The sequence below is a fragment of the Budorcas taxicolor genome, chromosome 2, assembly GCF_023091745.1.
Source record: "Budorcas taxicolor isolate Tak-1 chromosome 2, Takin1.1, whole genome shotgun sequence".
In the NCBI taxonomy this organism is placed as follows: Eukaryota; Metazoa; Chordata; class Mammalia; order Artiodactyla; family Bovidae; genus Budorcas; species Budorcas taxicolor.
The window spans coordinates 70,174,151-70,186,252 of record NC_068911.1 but is presented as its reverse complement, the minus strand read 5'-3'; the positions used below and the strand labels follow the sequence as shown (position 1 = coordinate 70,186,252).

The 12,102-nt window shown below is 40.5% G+C and overlaps 1 protein-coding gene and 1 non-coding gene across 2 annotated transcripts in view; both read left to right on the top strand.

Moving 5' to 3' along the window:
- MYO3B (myosin IIIB) overlaps window positions 1-12,102 on the top strand; it is a 427,435-nt gene that overhangs the window by 333,036 nt on the left and 82,297 nt on the right. Inside the window, 3 exon segments of the mRNA XM_052652976.1 lie at window positions 3,396-3,456; window positions 4,393-4,412; window positions 4,414-4,490. Of these exon segments, the coding sequence (XP_052508936.1) occupies window positions 3,396-3,456; window positions 4,393-4,412; window positions 4,414-4,490 (158 nt within the window).
- LOC128044010 (U6 spliceosomal RNA) lies at window positions 4,775-4,878 on the top strand. The gene has a single exon (XR_008199003.1). It is a non-coding gene; the product is annotated as a U6 spliceosomal RNA (small nuclear RNA).

The window sequence follows — 12,102 nt, the reverse complement described above, 5'->3', positions numbered from 1 at the left end:
AGTTAAGTTTTTAACTAAATGAAAAAGTATAAGTATCCTGGGTGATGTTGAATATTTCATATTGTCTCACATCACAAGACAGTGTTGTGTGGGCATTAGTGTGCTAAGATTGCACTGAATTGAGGTGGTATACATATCCAGTATGCAGTTCCCTTACTCTCCTTATGACCTAAAGAAGGAATCTGTGTGGTGGTGCTTTGGCATCATATTGCACGTCCTATTCACCATCAACCATTTGTCTAACATTTTATCAGCAATTGATAATTTGTATCTGAATCAGTCACTTCCCTTTGGAGTCTCCTTTTTATGTAGGCAGGTTTTATGCTGCACTATTTACTAGTTATGACATTTAACCAAGTCATTAGCTTGAAAGTGAAAACTGCTTAGTTGTGTCCGACTCTTTGCAACCCCATGGACTATACTCCAGGCCAGAATGCTGGAGCGAGTAGCCTTTCCCTTCTCCAGGGGATCTTCCCAACCCCGGGACTGAGGCCAGGTCTCTCGCATTGCAGGTGGATTCTTTACCAGCTGAGCCACCAAGGAGTCATTAGCTTCTTGATCCTTAATTCCCTCACCTGTAAAATGGGTATAAAAATAGAACTAATCCACATGGTTGTTGGAAGTATTAGATGAGATAACCGTGTATCCATGCTTTGACCATGGTCTGGTGGCACGTATGCAGGTAATAAGTATTGACTGTGTTTTGGTGATGACAACTTGCAAAGTGTTATCCATTTGCTGCCAGGCTCAAGTCCCTGAGGCAAATGGCAAGATATCTGATAAAATTGCTGCAAAAGAGTTGAGGCAGTTATAGACTTTTGAAGAAAAGTGACTTATACCTTTTTTTTTTTTTTTCTTTTAAGGCAAAAGTTGTTTCAAATAAGGGCTGCTCAGATTCGTGTTTTCTAAGATGTGTTGTAAGAACCAGGGCCTCAACATGCCCCAATGAAGGGAGGCTTCCATTGTCAGGATAATGTCTGGGAAATGCTGCCTGTTCTCCCCTACTGTTGAGGTTTCATTGTGCATATTATTAAGTTAAACATTCTGGAAATCTTCTTAGGGAAGAAACCTGCTTAACTTTGTTTAATCAAGTATTTTCTAATCTGTTTGCCTTTGGACACTACTCATCCTACCTTTGCCTTTTAAAACCAAGTAACAAATGCAAAAATTATATTGAGATGCGTTAGATCCTCCCAAAGATTTGAATGACAAGGCAGTCAAACTGATGAGCCAACCTTCAGTGTATTGTTGGAAGGTATGTGCACTGACCTTTGGGTCCTGAAAATCCTTGCAAACTAGAGGAGTTAAAAGGTTTCATTCTTTTGTTGGGGCAGGAAAGGCAGAAATTGGAGACCCCATGGTAATTCAACAGCCAAATTATCTTCCTTAGGTTTTCTCCAGAGCCCACCAGGACTCCTGGAAAACCTGAATCCACCTCTCTATAGGTGTCCCACTGCCACTGGGACCTGCCTAAGCTGACAGGAATGAGTTCCATGGGCCCAAGGGCATGGGGGTATCATTCTTCAGAGGAAGAGCAGAGTATTTGGAATCAGACTAACAGCGGTCAGTGTCTTAGCTAGGCCAGGTATGTGCCATGATCCCTGGGCAGACCTTTTACCCTCTCTGATCTACAGTTTCTTCAGCTGTATAATATAGGCAATTAAAGCACTTAGCTCAAATGGTTGTGAAATCCTTATTAGATATATAAACACATTTTTAAAATATGAAAACTATAAATGCTAGTTAATTTAATTTTGATGTAAAGGGTATTCTTCATGGTCCATATTTTGGTAGTCCACTAGTCATCCTTTTATTTATTCAACTTGTGAAATATTTATTGAGCACTTATAGCGTACTACGTACAGGGTTAAGTGCTGATACAGAGTACATAATAAAGCAGACTGTGTCTCTACCTTCTTGGAATCTAACATTCCATAGTGGGAGACATTTGACAAACAAGTATATACACAAATAAATATATCAGCATACTCTCCTCTCCACAGATATTGATGTGATATTTTTAGATGGGTATATTGCTTATAACCTGGAGTAGGAAACGGCCACCTACTCCTGTATTCTCGCCTGAAAAATTCCATGAGCAGAGAAGCCTGGCAGGCTACAGTCCATATGGTGGCAGAGTCGGATATGACTGAGCTCTTACGTGCATTGCTTATAATCTATATATAGATGCATTTTGAAGGTGATACTAATGAACCATTCACAGAAATTCAGAAAATGAAATGCTCAGCTTAAATAAACAGTAAGATTTTTAATATAGAACTAGGAGAGTCCTTAGGAATAGTTTATTTCAATCCCCTCATTTTATAGATGAGGAAAACTAGAACCCAGAATACCATAGAAATTTACCCAATCGAATGTGTGTAAATGTACATGCATGCCTGTGTGTATGTGTAGGAGAGACAGAGACACCCAGAGAGAGAGGATGGATTTTGAAGCAGGACTTAGATATCCAGTCTTCCCTACACCTAGTCAGTGCTTTCCATACTCCTGGCTTCCATCTGAAAGGAATTCTAAGAGCCTGTTTTAGCAGTGAGTGAGCTATAATCATCACACTCTTAAACATTTTTAAAAAAATAATTTCTACTGTTTTTTGGCTGTAATGTGCAGCATATGGGACCTTCATCCCCCAGTTAGGAGTCTAACCCAGGCCCCCTGCCATGGAAGTGCAGAGTCTCAACCACTGGACTGCCAAGGAAGTCCCTCATCACACTTGTAAACCATGTGTTCCAATTTCTGGGTTTTTTATACAAGTTGATTTTTCCAAACTTTGCTCCATGAAACATTAGTATTTAAATAGATGTTAATGATCACTTTTTAAATTTCTTGCTCTGAGTAGTTTAGGGAACTGAATTCTCCCCCCGCCACACACACACCCCATTTTAGAAATCCTTAAATGTGTATTGTGATTGTGAAAGATCATTCTGCAGTAAGGAAACCTCTTAACCCACACACATCTTAGCATTCCCCAAACTTATTTGACTAGAGGATCTATTTTGAATTATTTAACAATGTGATTAAGGTGCTGGATTGGAAGTTCAGGCTTAGCATCATGGTTGGCTACTTGGTAATGTTTGTGAACACCCGGTAGTAAAGTAGATTAGATCACACAACTTTAAACAGAGCAGTTTCTTGGGTCTTAGGATCTCAGGCTGACTGTGGGTGTATGAGCAGCACCTGATAGGATACATTTCCTTAAGTTGACTATGTCCTTCTAACCAAGGATTGGAATGGAAAACAACAGATGCTTAATGAGAGTTTGTTCTGATCCATCTTTGGAGGAAAGCAATCTCTGTAAGTTTTGGTTTTTTTTTTTAAATTTTTCAAGCCTTCTAAAAATATTATTAAAATAATAATTATTATATTTTTATTTTTAGGCATTCACAAACCCAGAGTTCTTCCAAAGGATGTGATGTCTTCACAGGACACTCAAATAAGGTAGCTGGACATCCTTGACTCTGAAGTAACTGTCTATCCTTATGACAGACTCATCCAAGTCTGTGGTCATGGTGCCTGTCTGTGGCTGCTTGGTCAAGCAAGCCATCCAGACATGAACTGTTAGTGATATTTTGAAGGCTTTGAGACAAAAGCCCAGCTTGCTTAAGAATTTTGGTTCAGCAGAGAGGCAGGGAGGTACCGCGAAGAGAGAATCAAAAGCCTGGAAATTTGCTGCTGAGAATAAATGCTAGCTGATCCCGGAGGTGGTTTGTCTGTGCACTCCACTCTCTACAGATGTTAGAGCCTCTTTTTGAGTAAGGACCTGAGGTTCTTTGGTAGCACTTTGATATCCTGCTCGAATTCAATATGTGAAATGGAGGCGTCTCTCTGTGACTTGGAGCCCACAGCAGGCTTTGAAGTCTGATCCAATTTTTGCTGCCTACTATTTGATGTTGAAAGGATGAAATGAAGAAAATGTACAGTTTTTGCCAGTAACTCTGCTGAGCATATGTAAGATTAAAAAAACAAAATCCTTTGGATGATGCACTTAGAAATGTTAAGTAGATTAATACCTTCCTATTGGTTTTCTTTTTTCTTTCTCAGGGATAAAAATTAAGTATAGGAGAAAATCAGCACAAGCTGTTTTTTATACGGACTATAATTAATTTACAAGGGGGTTAGGCTGGCTTGTTCAGAGGAAGAAATAAATGGATGAGGCAAAGGTGTTGAGACTTTGCAGCTAATTGCCCCCAAGGAGAGGACCTCCACTCAATTCTACTGTAAGGCATGAACAACTCACCACATGACCCCAATATACTTAAATCTTTCCCTAGTATGATTGAAGTTCAGGGTCCCTTAGTTAAATGGAAGCCAAGCTCTTAAGGCTGACTCATCAGAGGATAAAAATAATTATTATTTTACTGGGTCTTTCTGAAGCACTCAGTTTCTGGGACTGATTCTGTCTTTTCAGATATGCCATGCTGCTCCAGATTGCCCAGGACTGAGTCCTTCGAGGGGAGCCCCTGCAAAATCTGGTAAGAAGGACATTTTGAATTGCAAGCTATTTCTACTATGTGCATGCTTGTGTAATTTTTAATGAGTTGTTTAGACAGGCTGTGTAGAAGACAGTACTCTGATACTAGTATGATCTAACGTTAGGAGAAAATTCAGATATGGAAAGCCTTAAAGACTGGAAACAAAACTTTCATTAAAAGTAACAGTTTACTTTTTCTGAAGGAAAAAAAATGAATATCAAAGATCATACTTTTCCCTTTACTTGTAAGAAGGCTAAATTAAGAAACTCCTTTAAAACTTTCTTGTGCTCACTTGAACAGCACGTATACTAAGTTTGGAAAGGTACAGAGATTAGCATGGCCCCTGCACAAGGATGGTATGCAAATCTGCAAAGCATTCCATATTAAAAACAACAACAACACCAGGGAAGAGAGAGAACTGACCAGCTTTCAGTGAGGCAAACAGTTCAGAGTCAAAATCTAGGGCTTGGTAAAGAATATGGATTTAGAGAGTAGTTCTGCCCTTTTGGCAACATGGTTATTCTTTTAGCAAGAATACAGACATCTTGCCACACTCATGGAAAATGGTATTTTTTGCCCCCTGTCTAAATTCTTGCTACAGAATATAGTAAAAGTCGGTTTGGGGTGTTATGAGTAGCTATAATCAATACTTCTGGAAGATAAACTAGAAGCAAGATCATAAGAAATATTTATGAACCAGAAAATACTAAACACATTTTGGATCATTCCCAAGGAAGAAATCTTTTCAACTTAAAATACTAATACTAAGAAGCTACTGTACATTTACTGTTGACCTCATTTATTTTTCTGCAATATATAGTTTCTCAGATTTCTCAAAGTTTCTTCTTAGTCTGTTTTTCAGTGACAAAATGGTAAAATATGAAGTAGCAAATGCGTGATATACGTGTTAGGACCTTCAGTCCATATGAAATTTAACTCTTCAAGAGAGATGAGAGAGGATTAGTGTATTATAGCAGAACGTTTTAAATGAACATGCAGGAAATGATAAATCTGTCCAATGGACTAGTTTCCTCACAGCCAGGTAATATTCAGGAATAAGGCCACAGTGAGGTAAGGGCAAGAGTGGTGCAAAAATGAAAATTGAGGAAAAACATCATGTGGTGGAACGGAATCTATTATGCGAGAATTTGGCTGGCATTTTTCTCTATCCAAACAGATAATCTCTACCTTTTAATTTGGATGTTTAGACCGTTTACATCTAATGTGACTGTTGACATATTTTGGTTTCTATCAGTCATCTTGCTGTTTGTTTTCTTTGTTCCATCTGGTCTTTGTTCTCTTCTAGCATTCTACTTTAAAATACATGTAAAAAGAAATTTTTAAAGCATGATTGAATAGCCAAAGGCACAGATTCTGCCTTTGGAGTCAGATCTGCCTGGATGCAAATCTCTGCTTTCCTGTTACATACGTTTATGTAACAATTCCTTACCTTAGTACTTACACATGTAAGATGAGGGAAATGGTAATTCATAGCCAAAAGGTTGTATTGAGGGTTAAATAAGCTGGTAGAAGTAAAGGGCACAGCATGGTGTCTGGCTCGTCATAATGGTACACTGTTAGGTCAGATGTTGCAATGGTACTTATGCTATTGACATTGTACAAATGCAAAGTTAAACGTGAAAAATGGGTCCAGAAATAAAGTTCTTATTTTGAGGCATCAAGTTTTGGTGGTATCATTTAGGAGGAGTAAAAATATATTGCATTTTGAATTAACTATTGAAGAGACATGTTGGATTATAATCATCTTTCCCTGTCTTTAGATAAGTGCCTGCAAAAGTCAAACTTATTAATAAGTTGCTGCAAATGTTCATATGTACTTCCTGTCACGATTGCTCCTTCCTTCCCATCTAGAGGTTTCTCTGTTTGGTTTGCCACCATCACCATGACTTCTCCTTAAACTCTTGTCAACTGTATCCTAAGTCGTCTTCCTGCTTCTTTTCCTCTCTCAGCTTGCCTCATGCATGGATACCTGAGGAGCTCTTCTAAAGCATTCCCTAATCATAGCTTTCTCTTCCACCGTAATCTCCAGTGGCTCCCTGTTGTTCTAGCATCAACTGTAAGCTTCTTGGCACAACGTACAAGGCTGTCTCTGTTCTAACTCTTCCTGTCTTCCTTTCCAGCTCTGTCTTCACTGATCTCTCTTCCTCATTTTGTGCTTTGCCATACCAAACTACTCTCTGTCCTCGACGCATGCCAAGTGTGTTCTTTCTCTCCTCCGTGATTTTGTTCATGCTGTTGCCCTTACCTCACTGTTCATTCTCAAAGTCCCCTCCATTCTTCAGTCCACCCTCTGAGCACTTTGATTTTCCTTTAGTACTTACCACACCCTTCCTTGTATTACAGCTATTCACATGCATCTACTCGACTTTAAACTCTCTAGAGCCATGTCTTTTCATTTCCGAATTCTGTCCTTGCAAACTAGCCTAGGTCCCCAAATTGAATTCTTAAGCATTCACAACTGTGATAGGATATAGTGGAAGCAAGAATGAAATGAAGCTCAAGTAAATGAGTCAGAGAAGTTTTAAACTGTGCTTCTAACAATCCTGGAACAAAATAAAGGTCTCTTGTGCTGTGCTTAGTCGCTCAGTCATGTCTGACTCTTTGTGACCCCATGGACAGTGCCCCTCCAGACTCCTCTGTCCATGGTCTCTTAACACCCCCAAAGAGGTATAGCATACCAGTGGAACAAGTTTAAGAAATCCAAGCCATTTCATTTTGTTGTTGTTGTTCTGAACAGGGGGAGAGGGAAGGAAGGTTTGGGCAGGAAAAAGCATTTTATAAATCAGATTCCTCTTGACCTTAGAAGCCAAGAAAGATGGCTGAGGAACAAAAGATTTCCAGTTTTATTTATATGTTCACAGTGATAAGCTGCAGAAATGAGTGTATTTACTCTGTAAGACATTTTAGCCAGTTATACTTTAGTGTTTAATTCATTGCCTTAAATGATCCATTATTGCAATCCATGATTCTATAGAAGCCTGAGAATATTATGACCTTTTCAGTTTTAAGAAAACACTAACATCCAACAAGCTTGCCTTCTAACTTTCAGTGAGTGCTAACTTCATTGTTTTATAAAGAGATCTGAGGGAGGTGAGGGTAGGGGAAAGCAGGGAATAAATCTAAAATTACTTAATCAGGCCAGCTTTGCTCAGAACATCCAGGGGAAAAAGTGTCCAAATGTGGGGCTTGGACAAAGGCTATCTTCAGTTAGTCAGTCAGGGAGTCTCAGAAATTTCCTTCATTGATCATTTGAGCCTTATATTTTTCACATGGGACAGGAAAGCACAGTATATTGAAGTACATAACATGAATCACTTTGCCACTAATCCAAGCAGAAATTATTTAATTGGACTGACAGGCATATATACAAACCTGGTTTGCCTTTACTCAGTTCAGTTACTCAGCTCAGTTGCTCAGCTGTATCCAGCTCTTTGTGACACCGTGGACTGCAGCAGTCCTTTACTATGTAAAAGTTTATTCTTCAGGTATTTGTTCTTCTCTTTATTTCTTCAGCAAACAATTATTAATACTTACTAAGTGCCAGGAACTTTCCTGGGCCAGTGCTTCTCAAACTATTTTTAAAAAGACCAAATTGGAATTGGATGTTTTAATTTTCAAATTGCACAGTCTGATATTTTTGTAAAATACAGTGAAATGAATTACTAGGTAAATAATCACCCATTTAGGTGTTGTGCACTATCAAATTGATTTATACTTTTCTAAATTTCTTACTCTAACTTAAACTACTCTAAGTTTCTTCAGTGATCTAGCTGAGACCAGAGGCAAGAGTTGGCCTGTAGACCACACTTCATGGGCACTGTTCGGGCACATCAAGGAACAACACAGTCAAAAAGTCCTAGCATCATGCTGCTGCTGCTGCTAAGTCGCTTCAGTTGTGTCCGACTCTGTGTGACCCCATAGACGGCAGCCCACCAGGCTCCCCCGTCCCTGGGATTCTCCAGGCAAGAACACTGGAGTGGGTTGCCATTTCCTTCTCCAATGCATGAAAGTGAAAAGTGAAAGGGAAGTCGCTGAGTCATGTCCAACCCTCAGCGACCCCATGGACTGCAGCCTTCCAGGCTCCTCCATCCATGGGATTTTCCAGGCAAGAGTACTGGAATGGGGTGCCATTGCCTTCTCTGCTTCATGATGCTACATTCTAGCAAAGGGACATTCTAGAAAAGGAACGATAAGCGATAACCATAATCCTAAATCAGTTGTGTGGGATGTTAGAAAGGTGAAGTGTTATAGAGGAGAAAACACAGCAAAGGAGATTGGGGGTGGCCAAAGCATGGAGGATGAGGATGGAGGATGGTTTACTTTTAAACGGGGTGGTCAGAGAGCACTGCACAGAGAGGGCATGAGGAGAAGAACATTATAGGCAGAGGGAACAGCTGAGGCAAATGCCCTGAGGAGACAGTGTGGAGTACATGAGGAGTAGAAGGAAACCTGGGTGACTGGAGCCGAGAGAGCAAGAAGGAGAATCATAGGGTAAGGAGCCAGGTGATACATGTCCTACCAAACCCTGAGAATCTGGTTAAAAAGAATGTTCTGATTCAGCAGGTCTGGGTGGCTCCTGCAGTGTTAAAGAGCTTCTAGGTGGTGCCATGGTGTTGACCCAAGGTCCACATTTTGAGTAGCAAGGGTATAAACTCAGTGAAATGGAAACAACTGGTTTGAGGAGAGATGATACGCATCATCAATGAAATGAGATATTCTATTAAGTTACGTATTCCAGACAGCTGAAACTTTCTAAAACTATGACTCCCCTTCCATATTGAGTATGTTGGACACAGTTCTCCTTATTCACAATGCCCTGGGGCATGATTATTAGTAACAGTTCACATTGGTGCTAACGCAGAGATCCTTGGAGATCATTGTGAAATGGGACCACCTCGTGTGTCCAATCACTCAGTCGTGTCCAGCTCTCTGCGACCCCATGGACTGTAGCCCACCGGGCTCCTCTGTCCTTGGAATATTTCAGGCAAGCATACTGGAGTGGGTTGCCATTTCTTTCTCCAGGGGATCTTCCGGACCTAGAGATCGAATCTTAGTCTCCTACGTCTCCTGCATTGGTGGGTAGATTCTTTACCACCGAGCCATCTACCCTTAAAATAAGTGACCCTCAACTATTATGATTTTTGGTTAATGCACCTGCTTATTTTAACTTTCTTCTCTCTCAACACAAAGCTGTTATTTCCTGCTATTGCTAATGTGCTCATTTTTTATAACATACCTTCCTTTTGCCTTCTCTCTTTTTCTCCTTGTTGTGGTATAAAAACCAAATTTTAATTGTTTTTTTCTACATTTTAACAAAGGGAATCTGAGTGGGGGATATGAGGAAATCCCAGTGAAAGAAAGAAAGGGAACTGCCACAGATGTAGCATCGACTTTGGGCACATACAAGTTTTACCTGTATTTTCTTAGTGTAAAGTATACGCTACTAAGTTTGTGACCTGCTCTTTCAAGGACCTTCATTGTCAGGGCCTGTGATGCCTCACTGGCATTAGGTAGTCCTGCCCTTGGTTATCTTCTTGTCTACAAGTAGTATAGGTTATTCATATTTCTTTTGGAAGGTAAAAAAGTCATTGCATTTGCTAAGAGTTACTTTAGCTATATGGCTTTTTAAAATGGAGGCTGGTACATTTTCAGGGAGCCAGGGAGAGGTGGTATTGTACTAGCCTCCCAACAGGGTTGCCTCTGGTAGCTTACAGTGTCAGGGTGTGGTAGAATCCCCATCAAAGTGGCTTTAGAATTCAGTGATCTGGTTCCATATCATCTTCAGATTTGCTGAGCAAATCATACACCTTTTCTTTCACCCACTGCTTCTCTAATGCCATCTACTCTGTTATTTTCCTGCCTTTCTCACTGCTCATTACTAAGTTTTATTGGTCTTGGCAGAAGTTCAGCTATCAGAAAGCAAACTTGGGTTGTGTTTTTATCCTTGGAACCCCAAATCATTAGGGTGACCAAACCTCTCAATTTTCTTGGGACTGAAGGTTTTCCAAGATGTGGATTTTTTGGAATTGTCCCAAGCAAACTAGGACAAGGTGGTCACCTTATAATAATATTGGAGTTGAACTTGACTGGTGAAAACTAATTTTTTAATTAGATCATTGTATCAGGCAAAACTGAGCCTTAGATTTATGCTACACTCTGCCACAGCTCACACTGCTGCCTGTGTTTGGAAGGGGATGCAAGCAGCTTGCCAAACCACAACCACTGTGATCGTAAAGGGCTCAGATGTCACCCATTTGACAGGGAGAGCATGTTCCTACAACAGAGACTCAAAGGCAACATAATCCCTGTTGGGAAAGCACATGGGAGCCAGACGCTAGGGAGGCAAGGCTACTGGGCCTCCCTGTCCCACACCCAGTGCCATGACAGAAAGCCACATACAAGGCTTGGTGACCACTAATAATCTCTCAAGCCTCGAATCCCTGCTCTTTTTGACTCCCATAATGCTGATCCATCTTTTCTTCTTGACTGGGTGCCACAGAATTCACCATAAACTCTAATCATGAAGCCTCAGTCTCAGGACTTTCCTCAGTGCAATAGTGAAGATACTATTGGTGTGGAATTCTTAACCTCTAGTGTGGAGGTTCGGAGAAGGCGATGGCACCCCACTCCAGTACTCTTGCCTGGAAAGTCCCATGGGCGGAGGAGCCTGGTGGGCTGCAGTCCATGGGGTCGCGAAGAGTCGGACATGACTGAGCGACTTCCCTTTCACTTTTCACTTTCATGCGTTGGAGAAGGACATGGCAGCCCACTCCAGTGATCTTGCCTGGAGAATCCCAGGGATGGGGAAGCCTGGTGGGCTGCCGTCTATGGGGTCACACAGAGTCGGACACAACTGAAGCGACTTAGCAGCAGCAGTAGCAGCAGTGTGGGAGGTAATCTCTTTCTTAAAGGATCCTTTTTAAACTGGTGGTTCTCAGACTTCAGTAAGTGTTAGTATCACCCTAGTGATTGTTAAAATGCAGATTACTGGTTCATTCCATAGTTTCCAATTTTGTGTGGGGTACAAGAGAGGAGGGATTTGCATTTGCATCACATTCCCGGGTTATACAATGCTACCCTTTGAGAACCACATCCCCTATCTCTATGATATTATATTGAATCAGAAAAGGTAAACTTTGTATAGATGCCTTTCTATTCTTTCACTTAACAAACACTTATTGAGTACTTACTGTATACCAAACTCGGGCCAGGCAGTGAAATAAGACACTTAAGAGACAAATGCAATTATAACAGCTTGGTCTTTGCAGCTGTCATTTTCCAAAGCAAGTTTGGTAACATATTGAGTGTCCATATTTATCTCAAGTGGTCTTATTGAATTGTCAGGAAGTTCTCCAGAACGAAGTTACAGTTACTTGTTACTTTGCTGTAGAGGAGGGTGAGGGGAGTGTTCCAGACTTTTAAAAGTGTCTCAATTTATAAAATTATTAGGAATTACTGCCTTTAAAAGATTTTTGTCTTTTATAAACTCTACTACCTCTGCTAGCCTCCCACAAAGCAAAATTGCTCCAAACTCTACCAGATCTGAATATTTGCATGTATCTCTAATATATATGTCATTGCCATAACGTTT